Source organism: Peromyscus maniculatus, chromosome 4, assembly GCF_049852395.1.
Source record: "Peromyscus maniculatus bairdii isolate BWxNUB_F1_BW_parent chromosome 4, HU_Pman_BW_mat_3.1, whole genome shotgun sequence".
Lineage (NCBI taxonomy): Eukaryota > Metazoa > Chordata > Mammalia > Rodentia > Cricetidae > Peromyscus > Peromyscus maniculatus.
In genome coordinates this window covers 122,494,601-122,517,663 of record NC_134855.1, presented here as the reverse complement: position 1 = coordinate 122,517,663, position 23,063 = coordinate 122,494,601, and the positions used below count along the sequence as shown (strand labels likewise).

Genomic DNA, 23,063 nt, shown 5'->3' with positions numbered 1-23,063 from the left:
CTTGACGTCATGGATACCTGATATAAGGCTTCAAGATCCGAGAAGTATAAGGGCTGACAATACTTTGGTCCACAGCCATATCTTCTGATCCCACCAAACGATACAAAAATCTGGTGGTTTGGTGCCTGAATCCTTTCCTGGTTGGTAAGGCAGTCTGTGGCAAAGAAACAGTTTATATAAAAATAAACCACTCAAAAATGGTTACCTTCCATGTCTAATGATCTTTCTGCGTGTCAGGAGGAGGTCTTTTTTGTACTACCTATTTGGAAAGCTGAAGTTTTGACATAAACTTCACATGTCTTTGCCTAAAACTAAATTCAAAACAACAGGGGTGAGCTATTGACTATTTATTATACAACCACAGTTTCATCTGAAGGGCCATCAGGGCTAATGAACTTTTTTTTTTTTTTTTTACTGTGTCCCCTTTTCACTAAGTAAATATGGCAAACACAGGAGTTATATTGATTATCAGCCCTAAAACCTGTCACCACAGTAAGGAGGCCCCAGCAGAGACTAGGCAAAGGCATGGCCTTAGTCTGTTAGGCAGGTATTGAGGCAGAACCGGTTGGTTTCACATACTTGCTCTGTGCTGGCCACACTGATTAGGTAAGGTGTTCTTCAGTGAGGGCTGCTAACCTGGAGCCCTAGGTCATGTAGCAACAGAACACAGCAATTAGGGCTGTAACAGCCAAGAGCTCCAACAAAGATTAAAAGACCTTAGCAAAGGGAGTGCCAAGATGAAGCGCAGCAACCAGTTGTCTGTTAGAGCCAGTTTGCTCTTAGCCTAGGAAAGAACTTGTTGAAAGAGCAAGGTTTCTTCCTTTTTAATTTGCCTTCAGACTATTCCAGCCTGGACACCAAACTCCTCAAAAGCCAGCTTTGAAATTCTTCCAAGGCTTCAAGTGAATTTCAAAGTAATCTTCCAAGCTGTGGCTCACAGTTTCCAAACATGGCCACTAGCAAGCCCTCCCACCCTTGCAGGTATATTGGCTCCTCCTACCAGAAGGTAGAGTCTACCCTTGAACCCTGAACCCCTAACAAAGTTGTAAAGAACTTTGACCTATCAGACTGGCAGAAACAGCTGGAACTTCAAGCCCAAATCTTAAGACAACTGGCAGCTTCTTCCACCTTGATGCATGGCTGCCAGATGGCTCTGACTGGGCCCTGGAGCCAGAGCCTGGAAGAAGAGCACTGTCCCAGGAGATCCCGTCCAACCAGCTCCCCAGTGAATGCAGCCACAGACACGATCCCAGTGACCCAGCCATCAGCTCACAAGGTAAAAGAACCATTCAGCTGAGTCCAGTCAGGCACAGAAGTCCAAGAAATAGTTAGCAGTTCTTATGGCAAGTCATTAAGTTTGGGGTGACTTTCAATGCAGTGTCAGCTAATTTGTAGGCCCACCAGTCCACAAAATAATCTCCCCTTCTTAACAGTCTCAGGGTGAGCCCTGTGGATGTCATAGTTCCCCTACCTCCGCAGCTTCCACTCTTCTCTGAAACACCCTCCACCAAGTCTGGACAACCACCACTGCCTCCTAATGGCCCACTCTTGCCCCACACCATACAGTCTCCACGTACAGGCCAGGTATTTCTTTTCAAAATAAACGAAGTGGGCATGGTGGTACACGCCTTTAATCCTAGCACTTGGGGACAGAGACAGGCAGATCTCTGTGAGCTCAAGGCTAGCCCGGTCTACAAAGTGAGATCCAGGCCAGCCAGGGCTACACAGTAAAACCCTATTTAAAAAGCAAACATCAACTCACCCCTCTGGTTCATAATTCCTATGTGTATTCCCACTGTATGTTCAGAATATATTTTAAGGTCCTCACCTGTGCCTTTCGGGGAACCTACAGGACCTGACCCTATTATACTGTGGTCTCACCTCCCAGGACCATACTCCTGTGTCATGATGCTCCCATGACATCTATCAGTCTTTCTCATGCCTCAGGGCCTGTGTCTGGCTTTCTAGTCCAGTTCTCTTTCGAGTACATCCTGAGTCAGGAGATCTGAGCCCAGTGAGCTAACACGATCATTTCACTGTTTGAGGATGTCAGCTCTGGAGGGCAGAAACCATTTAGCAGCAATTTACTGTAGTATGCCCAGCTAGAGTAGTGTCCGGCACATACTTAATTACATTTACCGAATCACAAAGTGATGAGGAAAAATGGTTCAAAGTCAAGTAAGGCGTGGACAGCATTAAATATTATCCTTTAGGTGTGTTGGGTCTCTTCCCAAACCCAGCCTGGGAGAGGTCACAAATAGCAACACAGGCTGAGGAAAAGCCTAGGAAGGAAAGAGTGGCTAGAACTAATAACAAAGCGAGAACAGAGCAGGGCTCTGAAGCAGAGGGCCAGAAAGGCTTGGTTACACCCCTCAGTGGCTACTCTGGGTGGGTGACTGCCAACCAAATCTGCCAGGCAAACTGTCTGCTGGAATACTCCTGAGATAGAGGAGAGGAACCACTAGAATCAGAACTGAGCATCCTCAGCCCAGGAGGAACACAGGGCATCACAGAGGGATCACAGAGCAGCAGGGCTTCCTGAGAGGAGAGCCTGTCTGACTCTGGAAAACAGAATGGGAAGTGGCAGGCCAGTGCCTCTTCTACTAAAGGCTAAGGGAGCGCCGCTAACCCAGGCCCCTAGGCCCCTGTGAAGGGGCAGAACAAGCTCCAGGAGAGCATCAGTGCAGGGATACTGAGATTCCTGGGAAAGCCACTTAACGTTGCAGTCGTTATGTTACATGCTCTGAGGGGCACACATGCAAGAGCAGACGGCAGTTTAACCCGAAGAACTAAATTAATGCTTAGAGACCAAAACAGGAAATTACGAATGGCTCTGACAGTGGACTAACCAATAACCTGCACAGAGCTTAGAAGAGAGTCTCTAAGCGTCTGTCAACAAAACCTTCCCAAAACAAAAAGCAAAGACAGACAGACTACAAATCAATGGAACAGGAAACCCAAGAATTGTGGGGAACCCTAAAAGGTATGACAAGGAGAACACAGAAGGAAAGGGGAAGAGAAAACATGGGAAGCAGTTACAACTCTAAGGTCAGACACTAAACCACAGATCGAAGAAGCTCAGATAACACCAGATGAGATAAATACCACACAGCATATCAGACACCTCTGTTATGGAATGCCATCCTCTAGGCATGCCACGGCCATCAGCAGCTGTGGTTACCTGAAGGAGACCTGAGCAAGAGTGGGCTCATTAACTGTCCATGGAGAGTGGGGGAGGGATTCCCAGGCTACGCCCCTCCCCCAAGGATTTACAGATAGTAAAGGGTTAATACAAGGTGCTCGTGAGATCACGTCTCTCCCCAAGATTTATAAACAGTTATGAAGAGATTTTCCCTCCAATGGTATAGCTGCCATCAGCTGCCCATGTTGCTAGAAGTAATCCTTTACATTTCTGCAAGTAGCTGTACTGTTTAGTGTAAACTGTCAACTAGACTCAATCTAGGCCAGTTCTTAACCTTCTTATGCTGCGACCCTTTAATACAGTTCCTCATGTTGTGGTGAGCCCCAGCCAGGAAATTTTTGTTACTACTTTAGAACTGTGATTTTGCTACTGCTATGAATCAGAATGTAACCATCTGTGTTTCCAGGGGTCTAAGGTGACCCCTGTGAAAGGGGTGTTGGAAACCACAGGTTGAGAACTGCTGATCTAGGCTGATCCAGGCATACCTAGGATTGGCCCCCAGGAATACCTGCTGAGGGTTGTCTGGATGGCAGTAATTGAGAGGGAAGACCTGCCCACAGTGGGTGGGCTGTCACCTGGCTGAGATATAGACAAGGGAGTCGAGCAGCATGGACTCACTGCTCTGTTCCTGGTAACGGGTTCCATCTGAGCAGCTCTTGCTGCTCTACCTTCCCTCCAATGATGGACTCTGTACTTGGAACGTGAGTCAAAAGAAACCATTTTCTCACAGCAATAAGTAAAGAAACCAAGACAGTGTGTGGTGGTATTGTGTTCCCCAAAATATTGTGCACCCTAATAAACTTATCTGGGGTCAGAGAACAGAACAGTCACTAGATATAGAGGCCAGAAAATGGTGGCATAACGCCTTTAATCCTATCACTTGGGAGGCAGAGATCCATCCGGGGATCTCTGTGAGTTTAAAGCCACACCGGAAACAGCCAGGCATGGTGACTCACGTCTTTAATCCCAGGAAGTAAGGGCAGAAAGCAGAAAGGTATATAAGGCATGAAAACCAGGAACTAGGCTGGTTAAGCTTTTAGGCTTTGAGCAGCAGTTCAGCTGAGATCCATTTGCATGAGGACACAGAGGCTTCCAGTCTGAGGAAACAGGATCAGCTGAGGAACTGGTGAGGTGAGGTAGCTGTGGCTTGTTCTGCTTTTCTAATCTCCCAGCATTCACCCCAAAACCTGGCTCCAGGTTTGTTCTTATGAATAAGAACTGTTAAGATTCGTGCTATAACAGTGACCCTCATTAAACTGCTTTTAGCACCCAGACTTAGAGGAACTGTTGTTTTGGTCTATTGCTGGTGGCCTAGGGAGGACAGTTTGTTTCTCCCCAGGAAAAGCTTACATAACACCTGCTAGCCCAAGAGCAGAATTGTCTGGTAACAAAAGGCAGAAAAAGCACTGGAAATACACTGACCTCAGAAACAGAAAACCTGAAAGCTTCCAGAAGAAGGGGGGCATTTTTAAAAGAAGGGAGGCCACAAAGAAAAAATAAGATTGAAAATGGGGTTCTCACAGCAAGGCATGGTGGCTCATTACCTTCAATTCTAGCACCTGGAAGGCAAAGGCAGGCAGATCTCTGAGTTCCAGGTCAGCCAGTGTTACGCAGTGAGACCTTATCTCAAAACAAAAGAAAATGGGGCTTTTGGGAGTGACTTCACAGTGCCAAAGGAGAAAACAGAAGGACAACTTTAGGAATTATTATAATAAAGATATTCTGGGCATACAGGTTTCCAAGACACATCTCAAAAAGACCATACTTAGGGATGGTGAGATGGCTCATTAGGTAAAAGCACTTCCACCAAGCTGGAGACCTGAGTCCAAACCTAAAAACCCACATGGTGAAAGAGAACAAGCTGTCTTCTGACCTCCACATATGTGCTGTGGCATGCACAGGCACACAATGAATAAATGGTAAAAGAGACCAAGTTAGCCGGGCCATGGTGGCGCACGCCTTTGATTCCAACACTTGGAAGGCAGACCCAGGTGGATCTCTGTGAGTTCGAAGCCAGCCTGATCTACAGAGTGAGATCCAGGACAGCCACCAAAACTATGCTGAGAAACCCTTGTCTCGAAACCCCCCCCCCCACACACACACACAAAAAAAAAAGGACCATGTTGTAAAGAACTGTTAGAGAAAAAAGTAAGAGTAGGACTGTCCAGGCTGCCAGCTGTCTCTGTCTACTCTTGCAAGACTCCCGAAAGTTGCTTGAATCCATCTTCTATTTCTCAGGTACCATTATGTTCCTTCTCAGGTCTTTGATGGGATTGAAGACTAACAGTTATAGTTACAATTAGTATATATAATATCTTAGATAGAACATATTAAGTATTAGATTCAGGTTCTTTAGGATAGGACACCTTTTGGAATGATCTTTATAACATGCCATTTACCTATGCTCTATACTTCTCTGGATTTTAGTATGTGTTTCTTGCTTGATATTGTTTGCATTGGTTGTAGTTCCATCTTATCTAGGTCATTATCCCTCATTATTCCTGGACAATATTTGATAACCATTCCTTTGTATATAGTCTTGTACTAGTTTAGAACCTTCTTATTTAGACAAAAAGGGGGAGATGTAGTGGGTAGCTATTCCAGCTTGGTTCTGGAAGTTCCAACCCCCATTGAGACTCTGGCAACTGTTACGCCTATGAGGCGGGGCCAAGGGAGGCTTCTGGAGACCCGAGACCTGGATGGGCAAGTGCTCTCTCTGTTCCTGGACCCTGGACGGTGGAGATTGACTGAGCAGAGCTCCAGAGAACACCACTGGATTGTGATACACCTTCCCCAGACCCCCGAAACCTATCTATTCCTTCATTTGTAAGTCATCCACTAAATAAATCTTCCTTTTAACTACGTGGAGTGGCCTTTATAATTTTCCCCAATAGCACAGCAACAGTATCACTGCCAGCCAGGTGCTGCCTGCCTCACTCCCTCCTCCAGCCCACATCACCTGGTACCGGTCAAGGATCCTGAAGTCCTGGCAGGTGGTCCGGTATGTAGCTTGTCCAGCTGGAAGCCGGGAAGCTCCTCCATCTTTGGCTCCATAAATCCCATCGACTAACAGAAGTGCAGCATTCACAACCTCATCCAAGTCAAAAAGTGGCAAACCCCGATCCCTCTTCGCTTGCCTGATGATCAGTTTCCGCTTTAGCCTCCGGGCTTCTGGAGTCATGGCCACAGCACTGGGGCATGCCTCCAGCCTCTTGAGCAACAGCTTCTCTTCATAGATGCTCACAGGTGTATACCTGGGCCCCTTGGGCTTCACGTCCTTTTCCAGGGGTGGCTTCCTCTTTTCTCGAGCCCTAGTGTGTAAAGAAGTGTTTGAATCTGTGTCTTCGCTATCTCCATCCATCCTGTCTGGCTTCTCCTCCTCGCTGTCCACCTCCTGTTTTATCTGTTCCGGAGCTCTGACCTTCTTTCTGCTCCCAAGCAGCCCAGAAGCTGCTGACCCAGCCGGGGGTGGGATGTACTCCATCCCTGGGTCTATAACTCCATCTCCTTCCAGCTCATCGTCATCTGTGCAGGAGAAAGTACTGTCATCAAGACACAGAAAGGCAGAGCAGACTCACCCCAAGGAGGAAAACAGCAGCCAAGTCTTACCATGAAACAAGGCTTGGGGTGGCATCACATCTGGGATGAGGTCTGCTTCAGAAAGCAAGCTTGGGGTGGCCGAATGCGAGGCCGGTGTCCCCGGGGCAGAGAAATCCAGAGAAGGGGAAGGAGATGGGCTTGTGAGGGGGGTGCGGTCTGAGGAGCTCAGGGACGAGAAGTCAATCACTTCTCCTTTCTCCAGAACCATATCTGGCCTCCGGGCTCGGCTTATGAACTTGACAGGGGTAGAAGAGGTGCTCCTGTCAAGCAGGCCAGCTGCTTCCTTCTGCGCTCTTCTGATGTCTTTTGCTTCCTGGGTTCGGGACCGCTTCTCTTTCAATTCCATGGCAGACTCCACAGGGTTCCGGCTTGCCCGTTTTCTGAGTCCCTCGACAGTGATGATGGGATCCAGCGCTGGTTTTGAGGCTGCCAGAAAAGAAGAAATATCTAATTTCTATGTTAACAGTTCTTTTTAAAAATATATTTTATTTCTATGTCCATGTATGTGTTTCTAGGCATTTATGTACAGGTGAGAGACGGTACCAGACTCCTGGGAGCTAGATCCAGGAGGTTCAGAGCTACCTTGATGTGAACTGAACTCAAGCCTTCTACAAAAGCTTCAAGTGCTCCTAATGGCAGAACCACCTCTCCATCCCCTTAACTATTCTTTTTCTTCTTTTTTTAAATGTTAACTATTTCTTTCATAATTTACTATTGGCACCATGTCAATACACAGAAATGTTCAATGAATACCCCAACCAAAAAACCTTACCTCACTATCAAAAAAAAAGTTTCGGCTGGTTGTGATGGTTCATACCTGTAATCCCATTAGTAGAAGGATGAGAAGTAGAAGCTCAAAGCCAGCCAGAGGTAATAGGGAGTTAATGCCAGCCTATATAGCATGAACTTTCTGTTGTTGTTTTTGTTTTGTTTTGTTTTGTTTTTTCAAGACAGGGTTTCTCTGTGTAGTTTTGGTGCCTGTCCTGGAGCTCACTCTGTAGATCAGGCTGGCCCGAACTCACAGAGATCTGCCTGGCTCTGCCTCCTGAGTGCTGGGATTAAAGGCGTGCGCGCCACCACTGCCCACAAGAACTTTCTTAAAGAAAAGCTACAATGCAAATTTAAACAAATTATCACTATCAATTCTATCTTTCACATACTGGAATTGGTAAGATTTCAGAATGATCACCAAGAATATGATGTGCCTTCCTGACTTTTTTTGTAGAACATAAATTTTACATTGTGGAGGATAATTTAAGCATTACCACTGACATTTTTACCTAAATATACCCTTTACACTATTCTCAGTAATTTATCATAATATGTACATATGCAAAAATTTGAAAAGTTGTAGCACTTTTTAAAATACTAACAACAAAAAAGGGCAAAAGCTGACTATGGGTTCACGCCTATAATCGCAGTACTTAGGCGGTAGAGGCAGGAGGGTCAGAATTCAAGGCCAGTGCAGGCTACATGAGACTGCCTGGGGTATTGGGGCTATATTTGAGTACCTAGCAGCAGATTCTGCCTCAAAGAGCCCAGGCAACTGCTGGCCCTGACCACCGGAGCTCCATAAGAGACTCCCCCACGTCACCCTCTGACCTCCACAGGTATATGTGGCATGCCTTCCTCCCTAGGCACACAAATTTATTTTAAAAATAAGAATTAAAAATAAAAGCTCAGGCATGGTGGCACAACTGTAATCCTAGAACTGGAGGCAGGAGGATCAGAAGTTCAAGACCAGCCTTGGCTACAAGAAACCCTGTCTCAAACCAACCAACCACACATTAACAACAAAGGAAGAAAACAACCAAAACGTCCATGACAGCTGTGCTGGCTAGTTTTATGACAACTTGACACAAGCTAGAGTCAATAGAGAGAAGGGAGGCTCAATAAGATCAGGCTATAGGGGGGCCTGTAGCACATTTTCTTAGTTACTAACTGATGTGGGAAGGCCCAGCCCAGTGTGAGTGGAGCCACTCCTACACTGGTGGTCCTGGGTTCCATAAGAAAGCAGGCTGAGCAAGCCATGCAGAACAAGTCAGGAAGCAGCATTCCTCCCTCCATGGTCTCTGCATCAGTTCCTGCCTTGGTTGAGTTCCTGCCCTGACTTCATTTGATGATGAACAATGCTGCAGAGTGCAAACTGAATTAACCCTTTCCTCCCCAAGTTGTTTTTGGTCAGAGTGTTTCATCACAGTAAGAGTAACCCTGACTAAGACAATAGCGGAGTGTTTTGATGTTACCATAAAATGGTCACATAATGTAGTCAAGGAAATTAAAACAGGGTAGAACTACATGCACTACATGGGGCAACTGAAAGATGCCCCATGCATTTTAAGGGGAAATATGAAGGATTAATATTACTGTATGTTTCTGCTTTGTATTCATTTGATTTTGAGACAGAGTCTTACTGTAGCTCAGATTGGCCTGGAAATCATAATCATTATGCCTCAAGCCTCTCTAGTGCTGGATTACAAATGTGTGCTATTATACCTAGTTATGCTTTGTGTGTCTGTGTGTGTGTGTGTGTGTGTGTGTGTGTGTCTGTGTGTGTGTGTGTGTGTGTGTGTGTGTGTGTGTGAGAGAGAGAGAGAGAGAGAGAGAGAGAGAGAGAGAGAGAGAGAGAATATGCTCAAATCTAGAGATAATCTCTAACAGCATTCACAAGAGGTAATAGTGGTTACTCTGGGAAAAGAAACTCTAGGCAAGAGATTGTAGGAGACTGTACATTCTTCAATGCTATTCGACACCCCCTATTCACTGTTGTGGAATATTAGTTAAAGATGTGTTGCATTCACTTATGCTGTGGAGTATTTAATAATAGAAAGATGTGTTGCATTCTTTCATGTTGCATTTGTTTAACTCTGTGAAGCTGTGTTACTGTGCCTGTCTAAAACACCTGATTGGTCTAATAATGAGCTGAACCACCAATAGCTAGGCAGGAGAGAAAAACAGTCAGGGCTGCCAGGCAGAGAGAATAAATAGGAGGAGACATCTAGGCTTAAGAGAAGAAAGGAGAAGAGGACATGGGTCAGCCACACAGTCAGCTACGGAGCAAGCAAGAAAGAAAGATACATAGAATAAAGAAAGCTTAAAAAGCCCAGAAGCACTGGGTGGTGGTGGTGGTGCACGCCTTTAATCCCAGCACTTGGGAGGCAAAGTCAGGTGGATCTCTGTGAGTTCGAGGCCAGCCTGGGCTACCAAGTGAGTTCCAGGAAAGGCGCAAAGCTATACAAAGAAATCCTGTCTCGAAAAACCAAAAAACAAACAAACAAACAAAAAAAGCCCAGAAGCAAAACATAGTTAAAGAGAAAAAGAGTAATTTAAATTAGAAAAGCTGGCTAGAAACAAGCCAGCTAAGGTCGGGCATTCTCAAGTATGAGTAAGTCTCCATGTATTTATTTGGGAGCTGAGTGGTGTAAAAAAAGAGTAAAAAAAAAACCTACAATACCCAGGGTGTGTGTGTGTGTGTGTGTGTGTGTGTGTGTGTGTGTGTGTGTGTGTGTGTGTGTGTGTGTGTGTGTTTTGGATCTCACTAGGTAGCCCTGGCTGTTTTGGAACTATGTAGAACAGACTGGCCTTGAACTCACTGAGATCTACCTGCCTCTCCGTCTGGAGTACTTGGGTTAAAGGCATACACTAGTTTGTTTATTTTTTTTTTCAGAGCTGAGGACCGAACCCAGGGCCTTGTGCTTGCTAGGCAAGTGCTCTGCCACTGAGCTAAATCCCCAACCCCATCAGTTATTTTTAATTTATAAGCTTTAACAAGGTTTTTGGCTGGGCAGTGGTGGCACACCACTTTATCCCAGCACTTGAGAGGCAGAGGTGTGGTGATATTTTGTTGTACTCTAATAAAATTTGCCTGAAGATCAAAGGACAGAGCCAGTCACCAGATTAAACATAGAGGCCAGGCAGTGGTGGCACACACCTTTAATCCTTAGCACTTGGGAGGCAGAGATCTGTCTGAATCTCTTTGAGTTCAAGACCACACTGGGCTGTATGAGATTGATCCATTCTAGGAGAGAAACAGAGCCAGGCAGTGGTGGCACACACCTTTAACCCCAGTTATTTGGGAAGCACACATGCCTTTAATCCCAACACTAGGAAGGTTGAGATAGGCAGTGATGGCTGGGCAGAGAAAGGCAGATAAGGCGAGAGGAGACAGGAACTAGAGCCCCTTTCAGCTGAGGATTCATGAAGACAGGATCGGCTGAGGAGTCGGCGAGGTAAGAAGTGGCTGTGGATTGTTTCCTCTGATCTTTTAGCACTTACCCCAATATCTGGCTCCGGGCTTTTTCCCCCTTTCTTTTTAATTAATTAATTAATTAATTAATTAATTAATTAATTAATTAATTAATTAATTAATTTGGTTTTCCGAGACAGGGTTTCTCTGTGTAGTTTTGGTGCCTGTCCTGGATCTTGCTCTATAGACCAGGCTCTGCCGCCTCCTGAGTGCTGAGATTAAAGGCGTGCACCACCACCACCCGGCCCAGGTTCTTATTACAAGACCATTTAGGATTTGTACAACACAGAGGCAGGTGGATCTCTGTGAGTTGAAGGCCAGCCTGGTCTACAGAGTGAGTTCCAGGACAGCTAGTGCTGTTACACAGAGAAACCCTGTCTCAAACAAAACAAAAGAAGGTCAGAGCTGGAACAGCTACCCACTACAAGAGAAAGAGAAAAAGCTTATCTTTAGAGACACAAAAGGCACATACTGAAATATTCATGGATAACATGCTGACCCTTGAGATCTGGCTCTAAATGATCAAGGGTATATAGATGGTGGAAGGGTGGGCGAGAGGACCAGAGGAACACTGGAAGTGCCTGCTGCTGAAGTCAGGGAGGGTCCTGGCTCTTCACAATCTTCTATTCGGTGGAGTGGTTTATGCCTGTAACCCTGAAACTTGAGAGGCAGAGGAAGGAGGACTGAGGCCAATGTGTATAGCATGAATCTTAACAGGTCTTATTAATAAAAACAAAACTGTGCTGCCCAAAGCCTAAAAGCTTAACCAGCCTAGTTCCTGGTTTTCACACCTTATATACCTTTATGCCCTTACTTCCTGGGATTAAAGGCATGAGTCACTATGCCTGGCTGTTTCCAGTGTGGCTTTGAACTCACAGAGATCCGGACGGATCTCTGCCTCCTAAGTGATAGGATTAAAGGCCTGTGTACCACCATTTTCTGGCCTCTATGTCTATCTAGTGGCTGTTATGCCCTCTGATCCCATACCTCTGATATGTTTATTAGGATGCACAATATATGGGGGGGGCACACAATATATCACCACAATGTGTGCTACAGAGTGAGTTTCAGGGCAGCTTTGGCCACAGAGACCATGTGAAGACAGGCAGATAGAAAAAATGAAGGTGCAGGGGGAGAGTCACCAAAGGAAATGATAAAACTAGTAACTTGATTAGTTATTAAAATGATAATTTTTATAGTGTTTACACACACACACACACACACACACACACACACACACCTCCCCGCCCCTGTGACTGAAACTGTCCAGCCTTACAGCTCCAGATGCAGCAGAAAGACTGGGTGAGTTTCCAGCCTGGGTCCTGGGCGGTTCTCACACCTTACCTTTCACTTTCAAAGTGGAGGCAGACAGCTTCTCTCCCTCGGGTCTCATTGTCGGGGGCCTGTTATGAACAAGTTTCCACCACCCAGGCTCTCCAAACTCCTGAGCGCCTGAACGGAAGAACACAGGACTCCCCACACTGAGGCAGCCGGCCACCGTGCTCCACCACGTGGACGTCTTCTTCCTGAAACAGGTAAGTCAAAAGCTGCTGGCTTCCATGCGACCCCGGCACAGCGAGTACACTCCACTAAACTCTCACTGATGCCTGGCTGTCCAATGGAGACAGAGCACTGCAGCCCAGAGAAAGGGCTGGGGTCTGCCTGGCTTCAAGTCCTGGCTCCACCACCTTCCAGCTGCCTTAGCTTCTTCTCTGTGAAACCAGGATAACAGAACTACCTTATAGGGTGACTAAGAGGATCAAATGAAGTAATTCAAACATAAAACACTTATCACAGCCAGGCATAGTGCATGCCTTTAATCTCAGCACTCAGGAGGCAGATGCAGGAGATCTCTGTGAGTTCTAGGCCAGCCTGGTCTACAGAGCAAGTTCCAGGCTACATAGAGAAACCCTGTCTCAAAAAAACACAACAAACAAACAAAAAACAAGCATTTGGGGTTGGGGATTTAGCTCAGTGGTAGACCGCTTGCTATGCAAGGCTCTGGGTTTGGTCCTCAGCTGGGGGTGGGGGTGGGGGGGCAAGCACTTACCAACCATGGGGATGGGGGAGGGGGAGGCCAGGGCAGTGTAAAGAAAGCAAGTCAGCTTTCTTGACTATGAGCCTGGCACTGGTAACAGTTAATCATTAGTCCTAGTGAATTAGTCCTACTTCACCCGGAGAACACATCTGTCTGATTCAGCAAGCCCTGACGTACTAGAGTGGTTCCAAGACATGCTTCATAGACAGCAAACATAACAAGTGCAGAAACATGCTGAAGGCCACTCCTCATCTACTGAAAATTACTTCAATGGTCACCATCTCCACTTTGCAAACATAAATCAATAACCAGAAATTCTCAAAAACTCTTTCACAAAAGGGAAACAATTTAACAGCCAGAAAACAAAAGAAAAGAAACAAATGTACTAAAAAAAGAAAAGAAAAGCTTAGTAAGAAAAGCTACAGCTTACATGAGTCCCCCAATCCATGGGCAAAGGCTTCTTTGGGCTCCAAGGATCTCTCTTACATCCCCACTTCTTTAACCTTTCCCACCCATGCCCCCTCTCCCAAGGGTAAGACCACGGGAGAAACTGTCTTTCCCGCTTTCGCATGCCCACCCATCCCTTGGCAATCATTCTGCCAAGGAATGTCTTTTAACGTGGCCATTAGGATCCAAAAAATTACAAGAAAAAGTGCAGTATCACGCCTACCGAACAGCTAATGTTCCTCCAAGCTCAACCAATCCAGCAATTCTTTTAAGGTTTTTTTGTTTGTTTTGTTTTCTCTTTCCCTCTAGACAGGATTTCTCAGTGTAATAGCTGTGGCTGTACTGGAACTCAGTCTGTAGACCAAGCTAGCCTTGAACTCACAGAGATCTGCCTGCCTTTGTCTCCCAAGTGCTGGGATTAAAGGCGTGTACCACCACCACCCAGTTTTAAGTTTATTTTTATTGTGTATGTATGTGTGCAGGTGCCCTGGAGACAGACAGCCCCTGGGAGCTGGAGTTACAGATGGTTGTGAGCTGAGATACTGGTGCTGGGAATCAAACTTGAGTCTTGTAAACAACAAGGGCCAGTGCTTTTAAACTTTAAGTCATTGCTCCAGCCCTGATATCAGCAATTCTTAATGAAATGTCCAAGGGTCTCTGTGGCTCCTCTTGCAGAGGACCTGGGTTCAGTTCCCAGCACCCACATGGTGGCTCACAACCATCCATAATTCCAGTTTCCAGGGACCAAATACCCTCTTCTGACCTCTGTGGGCAACAGGAATGCAAGTGATGTGAAGACAAAAACACTCATACACATAAAAGCAAAATTAAAAACAAAAGCGGTGCACGCCTTTAATCCCAGCACTCTGGAGGCAGAGGCAGGCGGATCTTTGTGAGTTCAAGGCCAGCCTGATCTACAGAGCGAGATCCAGGAAAGGCGCAAAGCTACACAGAGAAACCCTGTCTCGAAAAACCAAAAAACCCAACAACAACAACTACCGTATTGTTTAAAAGTATGAGACGTGAGCACTCACACACTGCTAGTGGGAATCTAAGCACGCTTTCTGGAGGTTACTCTCAGAATATGTGTTTCATGTGTGTATCCTTGGAACCCGGAAATCAAAGATAGGAAAGAAACATATATGAGAATAATGTTTACAAGGCTGATCAAACAGAAAAAAACTGGAATAATCTAAGTGTTCCTAAGATTGATATCCAATGATACTGGCTGAACTGTGTGTCAGGGAATGTTGGCATTCCGACGCGTCCCTTGGGGACCCACCCATGTCATTCTTAAGAGAAAACTCCTTACCCCCTCTTTCTCTCTATTCCCACAAGGTATACACCTCCTCTCTCTCTCCCTCCCTTTCTCCTTTCCTCTCTTCCCCCCAATAACACTTTCCACGTGGATGCCTTGCCTGAATGGTGTGAATAACTTTCCGATGCCCCCTTAGCTGCTGCCCGCATGGCGAGTCTCATGGCTCAAACCTACCAAGACCTCTTGAGTGACGTTTCACAACACTGTGCTCCTCCCATAATCCCTAGGACTTGACAAGAAACCTACAGGAAATTGTCTCTTTAGGGACTTCAAGTCATAAGATGATGTCACTGGTGTGTGTGTGTGTGTGTGTGTGTGTGTGTGTGTGTGTGTGTGTGTGTGTGTGTGTGTGTGTAGGCCAGAGATTAAGGAATTGGTTCTTTCCTCCTACCATGCAGGTCCTGGGCATCAGGCTCAGGTTGTCAAGCTTAGCAGCAAGTGCTAAGGAACAGTGCCTGTTGGCATTGTCTTTATACAGCTGTGAACTGTGGACCCAGGACAAATGCAGACACAGCAGAGAGATGTAAAGACAGAGGGAGGACATCTACAAACCACGGAACACATGAAGCTAAGAGCAGCTGGGAGAGGGCCTAAGAATACACTGATTTCACAGCTTCGGGGAGAATGGCCCACCAGCACCTTGAGTTCATACTGTCAGCCTCCAGGACTGGCAGGCAGTCACCTTCTGCTGCTGCTAATTCATCCACTCATGGCCCTTTCATCCAGGAAGCACCCACAAGGGAACACAGCCTATGCAAACCACAGCACAGACACAGCAGACAGCACCACTTGTGCAGAGTGGAGTCAGTTTGTTGTGGAGCAGGTAGCAACACCTTTGTGAAAACGGCTTTCACCCATCTACCCCTCTCTGAACCAAATTTTTATTGTGGTGAAATAGGCAAACTAGGTACATCTTCACCACTGTTAAGCGCACAGTTCAGTAGACATTACGAACACTCATATTCTACAACCATTCCCATCACCCGCGTTCATTTTATTGTACAAAGCAAATGCTATACTCATTAAACAAATAGCTCTCTCAAAGTCCGCCCTGCTCTCCAACCAAAGACAAACATCATTCTGCTTCCTGAACCTATGTATTTTCACTACTCTAACTACCTGGTGTAAGTGGATCACACAGTGTGCTTATGATTGAGTTCATTTAGCATAGTGTTCTTAAGATGTATGCATGCTGTAACACACAGAATCTTCTTCCTTTCTAAGACTAAATATTCATTCCATTATATGTACATACTATGCTTATAAATCATGTGTGGATAGACTGGTATTGCTTCCTCATTTTAGTTATTGTGAGGACCCGAGTAGAGCTGCTAGATATGATAATCCTACATTTAACTTTTTGAGGAGTCACCAGACTTTATGTTCATGCAATTCTATATTCCTATCCTGGGTGTGTGGGTGTGCTAATATAGTTGTTATTCACTGACTGATCCAAGGAGAAGGCTTTCACTATCTGTCCAAACTTCTACATAGCCTCTGTTTAGTTTCAAATTCTTGATCCTCCTGACTCATGCTCCTGAATAGGGATTATAGGTATGTGCCACCATGCCCATTTGTTTTCTGAGGGCTGCCCTGTAGGATGAGGTGGTACCTCACAGCAGCTGCCCTGTAGGGTGAGGTAGTATCTCACAGCAGCTGCCCTGTAGGATGAGGTGGTACCTCACAGCAGCTGCCCTGTAGGATGAGGTGATACCTCACAGCAGCTGCCCTATAGGGTGAGGTGGTACCCCACAGCAGTTTTATTTGCATCTTCCTAGTGACAGTGACTTTGAGCATCTTTTTATGTGCTTACTCGCCATTTTTGTAACTTCATTACCCACATCTGCAGTGAGGGGAGATGCAGTGACACTGGATGCTGTCTCTGTCCATGGGTGTGATGATAAGCAGCAACCAGTGACCAGAACACAAACACAGTATTTATAGAAGGTTCTTTTTGGCTACCCTGGGTCCTATAGTCTATCTGCAAGCAGCCACAAAACCAGGTGTACACAGCTCCCTGCCTCAAGCTGGAGGTAGATGACATATAACTAGTGGCAAAGCATCTGCTATGGTGCGAAGAACTGAAACTGACCATGAATTCCCTAGAAGATGCAAGCCTTTATTACACTCCAGAGCTCAAGCACAGTTCCCTTAACATAGTTCTACAAGTGAGGTTATAATAGGTGGGGACAGTGTGACTCAGGATCATCTTCAGGTAGTTGAGGTTTTGTTTTTTTAAATTTGTTTATTCTATTTTATTATTTTATGTGCATAAGTGTTTGCCTCCATATGTGTTTGTACAATGTGTGCCAGGTGCTCATGACATTCAAAAGAGGTCTTCAGAGTCCCTGGGACTGGAGTGACAGGTAAGTGGGAACTGCCATGTGGACACTGGGAATCCATCTGGGTATTCTGTAAGAGCAACAAGTACTCTTAACCATTGAGCCAACTCTCCAGATGCTGTTGTTTGTTTTTTGTTTTGCTTTTAAGAGAGGGTCTCTCTATATGGCCTTGGCTGGCCTGGAACTTGTAGACCTTGAACTTACAGGTATCCTCTTAACTCTGCCTCTAGAGTGCTGGGATTAAAGTAACATTCCACCACATCCAGCTTTCAGACAGTTTTTAAAAATGTAACTATTATGACTATGTTCTAGCATATTCCATCAACTCTGAAAACCACTGACTAAGATATACCATTTATGTACAAGTAAGGAGAATAAGAAGCTAATTACCTATTAAATTACAATATAACAAAATTATCAAACAAAATGGAATGTTATTTTATTGGGGCTGCAGAGATGGATCAGTAGTTAAGAGCACTTACTGCTCTTACAGAGGTTCAATTTCTAACACCCATCAGGTGACTCACAACCATCTGCAACTTCAGTTCCTGCTCTTACAGAGGTTCAATTTCTAACACCCATCAGGTGACTCACAACCATCTGCAACTTCAGTTCCAGAGGATCCAACACCTTCCAGCTTCTGTGGGTACCTGCAGGCATGTAGTATACCTAAATGTGCTCTCTCTGTCACACACACACACACACACACATACACTCTTCTATAAGCATACAAGGCCAGAACTATAAAAGCAGATTAAACAAAATTATATACAATGGCAACTAATCTATAAGAGCCAGGCATGGTGGTACACACCTACAATTCTAGTACTGGAAAGACGGAGGTAGGAATATTCCTGAGTTGGATGACAACCTGGGCTACACAGAGACAACCAGGTGTGCCAGGGCTACACAGTAAAATATAGCCTCAAAAAACAGACAAAACCCTGCCTGATGTGGTGCACACCTTTAATCCCAGCACTCGGGAGGCAGAGGCAGGCAGATCTGTGAGTCTGAGGTCCATATAGTGAGTTCTTGGCCAGCCAGGGGTACATAATGAGACCCTATCTGAACAACAACAAAAAACAGACGAAACAAAAATCTATAGGAATTAAGTTCTCACATACTCTTTACCTTGTTTCTCTTTTTTTTTTTCTTTCAAGATTTATTTATTATGTATACAGATTTATTTATTATGTATATGTATATTGCATGTATGCCTGCAAGCCAGAAGAGGGCACCAGATCTCATTATAGATGGCTGTGAGCCACCATGTGGTTGCTGGGATTTGAACTCAGGACCTCTGGAAGAACAGCCAGTGCTCTTAACTGCTGAGCCATCTCTCCAGCTCCTACCTTGTTTCTATAATGATAAAATGTTATTCTTAAGTAAACTCACATATTTAAACTAATAAAACATTAAAGGCATGAAATAAAAACATCAGTGAGGAATCTAGCCAAATTTAAAAGTTCATTACATAGAGTACTATTCCCTTAGATTCTAGGACAAATGAGAAGGAGATACCATATTTAAAATTTTAAGGACTGGGTCTGGGATGTAGCTCATTTGGTACAGTTACTTAGCATGCAAGAATATCTAAGCTCTATACCCATCACTACATAGTGGTGTAAGCCTGTAATCTCAACATTCTAGAAGAGAGGCAGGAAGATCAAAAGTTCAAGCAATCTTCAGCTGCACAGTGAGTTTGAGGCCAGCCTAGGCTACAAGGAACATTATCTCAGAAATAAAATAAAAGGGGCTGGAGAGATAGCTCTTCCAGAGGACCCAGGTTCAATTCCCAGCACCCACATGCAGCTCACAACTATCTGTAACTCTAGTTCCAGGGGATCTGACACCCTCAAACAGATATACATGTAGGCAAAACATCAATGCACATAAAATAAAGATAAATAAATCATTAAAAAAATACAACAAGTACTGTCCTGCAGAGAACAGAATAGAAATAACTCAAAAAAAGTTTAACTTACAGGTGCTCACAGATGGCTTCTGTTGTGGACAGTGGCCCTGCTTATAGAAATATCTAGGTACTTGGTAACCACCTGGGGACCTTTGCAATCACTGATGTTTAAAGCAGTTCCCCAGTGAGTGACAGCACTATTGCTGGACACTCAGGAAACGGAGTCACAGTGATTTCTTATTCTCATCCTATCCTATGGCTAGACTACAGAAACATACCACTGTACACTCTCACTCTACTCGTGGTCTTTATGACCAAAGCAGAATGCTGGCTTTGTCCTTACAGCATGGGATCCAACTATGATGTCATACTGTTGAGTTATTAGTGGACTGACATTCAGTTACATTCTTTTTACAGCAAATCATACATGTTTTCCACTTACAGTGTGATGTCATTTTAAAAATAAGTATAAAACAACTTTATTTAAGTAGGATAAGTTAAGTAAATAATTCAGGTGATAATCCAGTATAACCCCAACCTACTGGCTTAATGATTAAACTACACAGAAACTTCAGGGTACTGAGAGCTTCTCACTAGCATGTCAGAAACAAAAAAGCCTTGGCCTGTTCCTCTCAAAACATGCTCTGGAAAATGGCGAACAACTCTTACTCCAATAAGTAATAGTCTTAAAAACAGGTAATTTACATTCACTTTCTTCCAGAAGATAATGCACTAAACAGAAGGTGCTCAAGATCATGAAAACATTCCAAGATCTATTTAACCATTTCCCCCATTTTTGGTCCCTTATAAATAAAAACAGGGTGGGGTGGTGGTGGGTGGTGGTGGTGGTGGTGGTGGTGGTGGTGGTGGTGGTGGTGGTGGTGGTGGTGGTGGTGCAGCACACCTTTAATCCCAGCACTCAGGGAGGCAGAGCCAGGTGGATCTCTGTGAGTTCGAGGCCGACCTGGGCTACAGAGTGAGATCCAGAAAAGGCACCAAAACTACACAGAGAAACCCTGTCTCAAAAAACCAAAATATGTGTGTGTGTGTGTGTGTGTGTGTGTTACATTCCCTACTGGGGCATTAATTAAAACAACAGATTTCCTCTTCTTATGAGAAGGCACTAGTCATGGGTCCATTCTTTTCTCAGAAACACTGAAGAACTCAAACAGCCCCTTTGGTAAATGTCTGGAGTCTATTCTACTCTCATAGCAGCAGCCTTCAGGCCTGTAGGAAACCTGAGCAAAGCTAACTTCTGAGGGAGCGGGGAGCAGGCTGCCAGAGCTCAGGATGCGGTCTGACTTTGTTCTGTGTCATCTCTATGCTGACCTAATTTGCAGCGTTTATGCATCTTAACTAGGACCTCAGAGAGCAATCAAGAACCAGGATTCACCAGTGCAGCAACACTCATCCCTAATACTCAGGGCTCTTTAGATCGACATGGCATTTACCATGTAGTCTTGGCTGGGCAGGCCTAAGTCTGATGTTCATCCCTAACTCCAGTGAAGAAATGAAGCCAGCAAGAAGGCTTAGAAGCAAAACTCAAACCACAATTACAGCAAGAGTACTTAATAAATGAGCCACGTAGCCACATGTGTGTGTATGTGTTTTTTTCTTTTTTTCTTTTTTTTCAGAGCTGAGGACTGAACCCAGGGCCTTTCGCTTGCTAGGCAAGTGCTCTATCATTGAGCTAAATCCCAACCCCCACATGTGTGTTAATGTGGCAAACTTTCCTTAGCCCTGTGGGCAAAAAGTATGGGTGTGCCTCTAGAGTTAGTAAGAGAAAAGACTCTAAGATTAATTAAGAGCAACCTAACACTAGTGAGGCAGAGGCAGGCGGATCTCTGTGAGTTCGAGGCCAGCCTGGTCTACAAAGCGAGTTCCAGGAAAGGCGCAAAGCTACACAGAGAAACCCTGTCTCAAAAAAACCAAAAAAAAAAAAAAGAAAAAAAAGAAAGAAAGAAAAAAAGAGCAACCTAAATGGCTACAGGTATTAATTGCCCTTTCTGTTTCTCTTCTGACATCTATGTCCCCCATTTTAAAAGGACATCACAGTCCTGTTTCCTCAAGTTAGTTACTGAAACCTCATTTTAAAAAACCTAAGAAGAAAGCCAGGCAGTGGTGGCGTAAGCCTTTAATCCTAGCATGTGGGAGGCAGAGGCACAGGCAGGTGAATCTCTGAGTTTGAGGCCTCCATGGTCTACAGAGGCAGTTCCAGGATAGCCAGGGCTGTTACAGAGAAACTTTGTCTCAAAAAAAAAAAAAAAAAAAGAAACAAAAACCACTAAGAATCCCTGCAAAAGCAATTATGTTCAGTAAGCCTACGCTCTCCTCTGGAAGAGGAAACAATGCAAACTCACATTTTGAGCTACACTATAAAGCCCTATCAGGGTTACATTAGGTTCTCAGCTTGTGTATACCTTATTACATCTTTCTTCCAGTATAAGATGTTTTAAAATCATGTTACCTGTTTCCTAGTAAAAAAGTCCAATGTTTCTCAATAAAAGCACAGATATCTTCTTTCCACCGGAAATAACCTTGACGTCCACTTCCTTCCAGAGACAAGTTGTACATTGCCAACATGACCACCTAAAACACAAATGGAAGACAGGCTGGGAGGGTAGCCTGAGGAGGGATGTAGGTATCCATGGGGGAAAGCCAATCTGTTTTACATTCCAAGTAGGTGGGGGTGGGGGGTGGGGGGTGGGGTTGAGGACACAGAGGATGAGCGCTTGCAATAATCTGGGCAGAGTCTTTTTTTGCTTTTGTAAGATATCACTAGTTCAGTTCTTGGGTACAATGCTCGGTATGTGTCATACATGAAGGGCTGAGCTGATCAGCAGGCACTGTCACAAGCACCCCGCTATTCACAGCAGCTCTGAACAGGGGTTACCTGCTGACAACCAGGAGCTGACCCCTACAGCACGTTCTGACTGATGGCGCTAGCCTTTATTCAATGCTAAAAATCATTTCTGAATGCATACTTTTCTAAGCTTTTTTATAGAGCAAAGACATAGACATGACGCAGAATTCCAGACCTGGCCAATGTTACAGGCATCTGCTCAGTGACACAGCCACTTGGAGCTGTAGATACCTTTCTTCGATGGAGTAAACACTAAACAAGGGGCAGGCAACTAAAAGGCCTGGCTGCCCATCCCATTCACAGAAGGCTCCAAGACACCCTGAAGCTCAGTGTACCAACTCCTGTCTAGTCCAATCCTGTCACCTTTACAGACAATGATTCCTGGCCTACTATGAGAAGTATGGTCCAGAAATACAAAAACATATGCCATTATAGAAGACTTCAATACCACAGAAGAGAGCAAAGTAACAAGTAAAAGGCATCTGAAATCCACCATCAGGTGTGGTGATATTTTGAGTATGATCCAACAAATACAGCTTGCCTGAAGATCAGAGGGCAAAGCCAGCCACTAGTTAGCCATAGAGGCCAAGCAGTGGTGGCACACACCTTTAATCCCAGAACTCGGAGGCAGAGGCAGACAGATCTCTGTGAGTTAAAGGTCACCCTGGGCTACACAAAATTGATCCAGTCTAAAAGAGAAACAGAGCCAGGCAGTGAGCCAGGCACACACTTTTGTTTCTAGCACTTGGGATCTTGTGCCTTTGCTCCCAGTACTTGGGAGGTGCGCGCGCACGCGCACACACACACACACACACACACACACACACACACACACACACACACGCTTGCACACCTTTAATCCCAGCACTAGGGAGGTTGAGACAGAAAGTGATATGGCTGGGCAGAGAAAGGAATATAAGGCAGGAGGAGAAAGGAGCTCAGGTCACTTTTGGCTGAGGAATTTGTAAAGGAAAGAACTAGTGGCTGCTGCTCTGCTTCTCTGATCTTTCAGCTTTCACCCTGATATCTGACTCCAGGTTTTTATTAATAAGACCAATCAGGATTTGTGCTACAATCAGGAAATAATCACCA

At 45.0% G+C, this 23,063-nt stretch overlaps 1 protein-coding gene across 1 annotated transcript in view; it reads right to left on the bottom strand.

Moving 5' to 3' along the window:
• The window catches only part of Kat14 (lysine acetyltransferase 14), a 37,148-nt gene that overhangs the window by 8,050 nt on the left and 6,035 nt on the right, over positions 1-23,063 (bottom strand). Inside the window, exons 3-7 of the mRNA XM_006984466.3 lie at positions 21,576-21,697; positions 12,393-12,574; positions 6,812-7,228; positions 6,162-6,727; positions 18-154 (exon numbers count right to left, since the gene is read on the bottom strand). Coding sequence (XP_006984528.1) covers positions 18-154; positions 6,162-6,727; positions 6,812-7,228; positions 12,393-12,574; positions 21,576-21,697 — 1,424 coding nt within the window. The remainder of the gene's footprint in view (positions 1-17; positions 155-6,161; positions 6,728-6,811; positions 7,229-12,392; positions 12,575-21,575; positions 21,698-23,063) is intronic.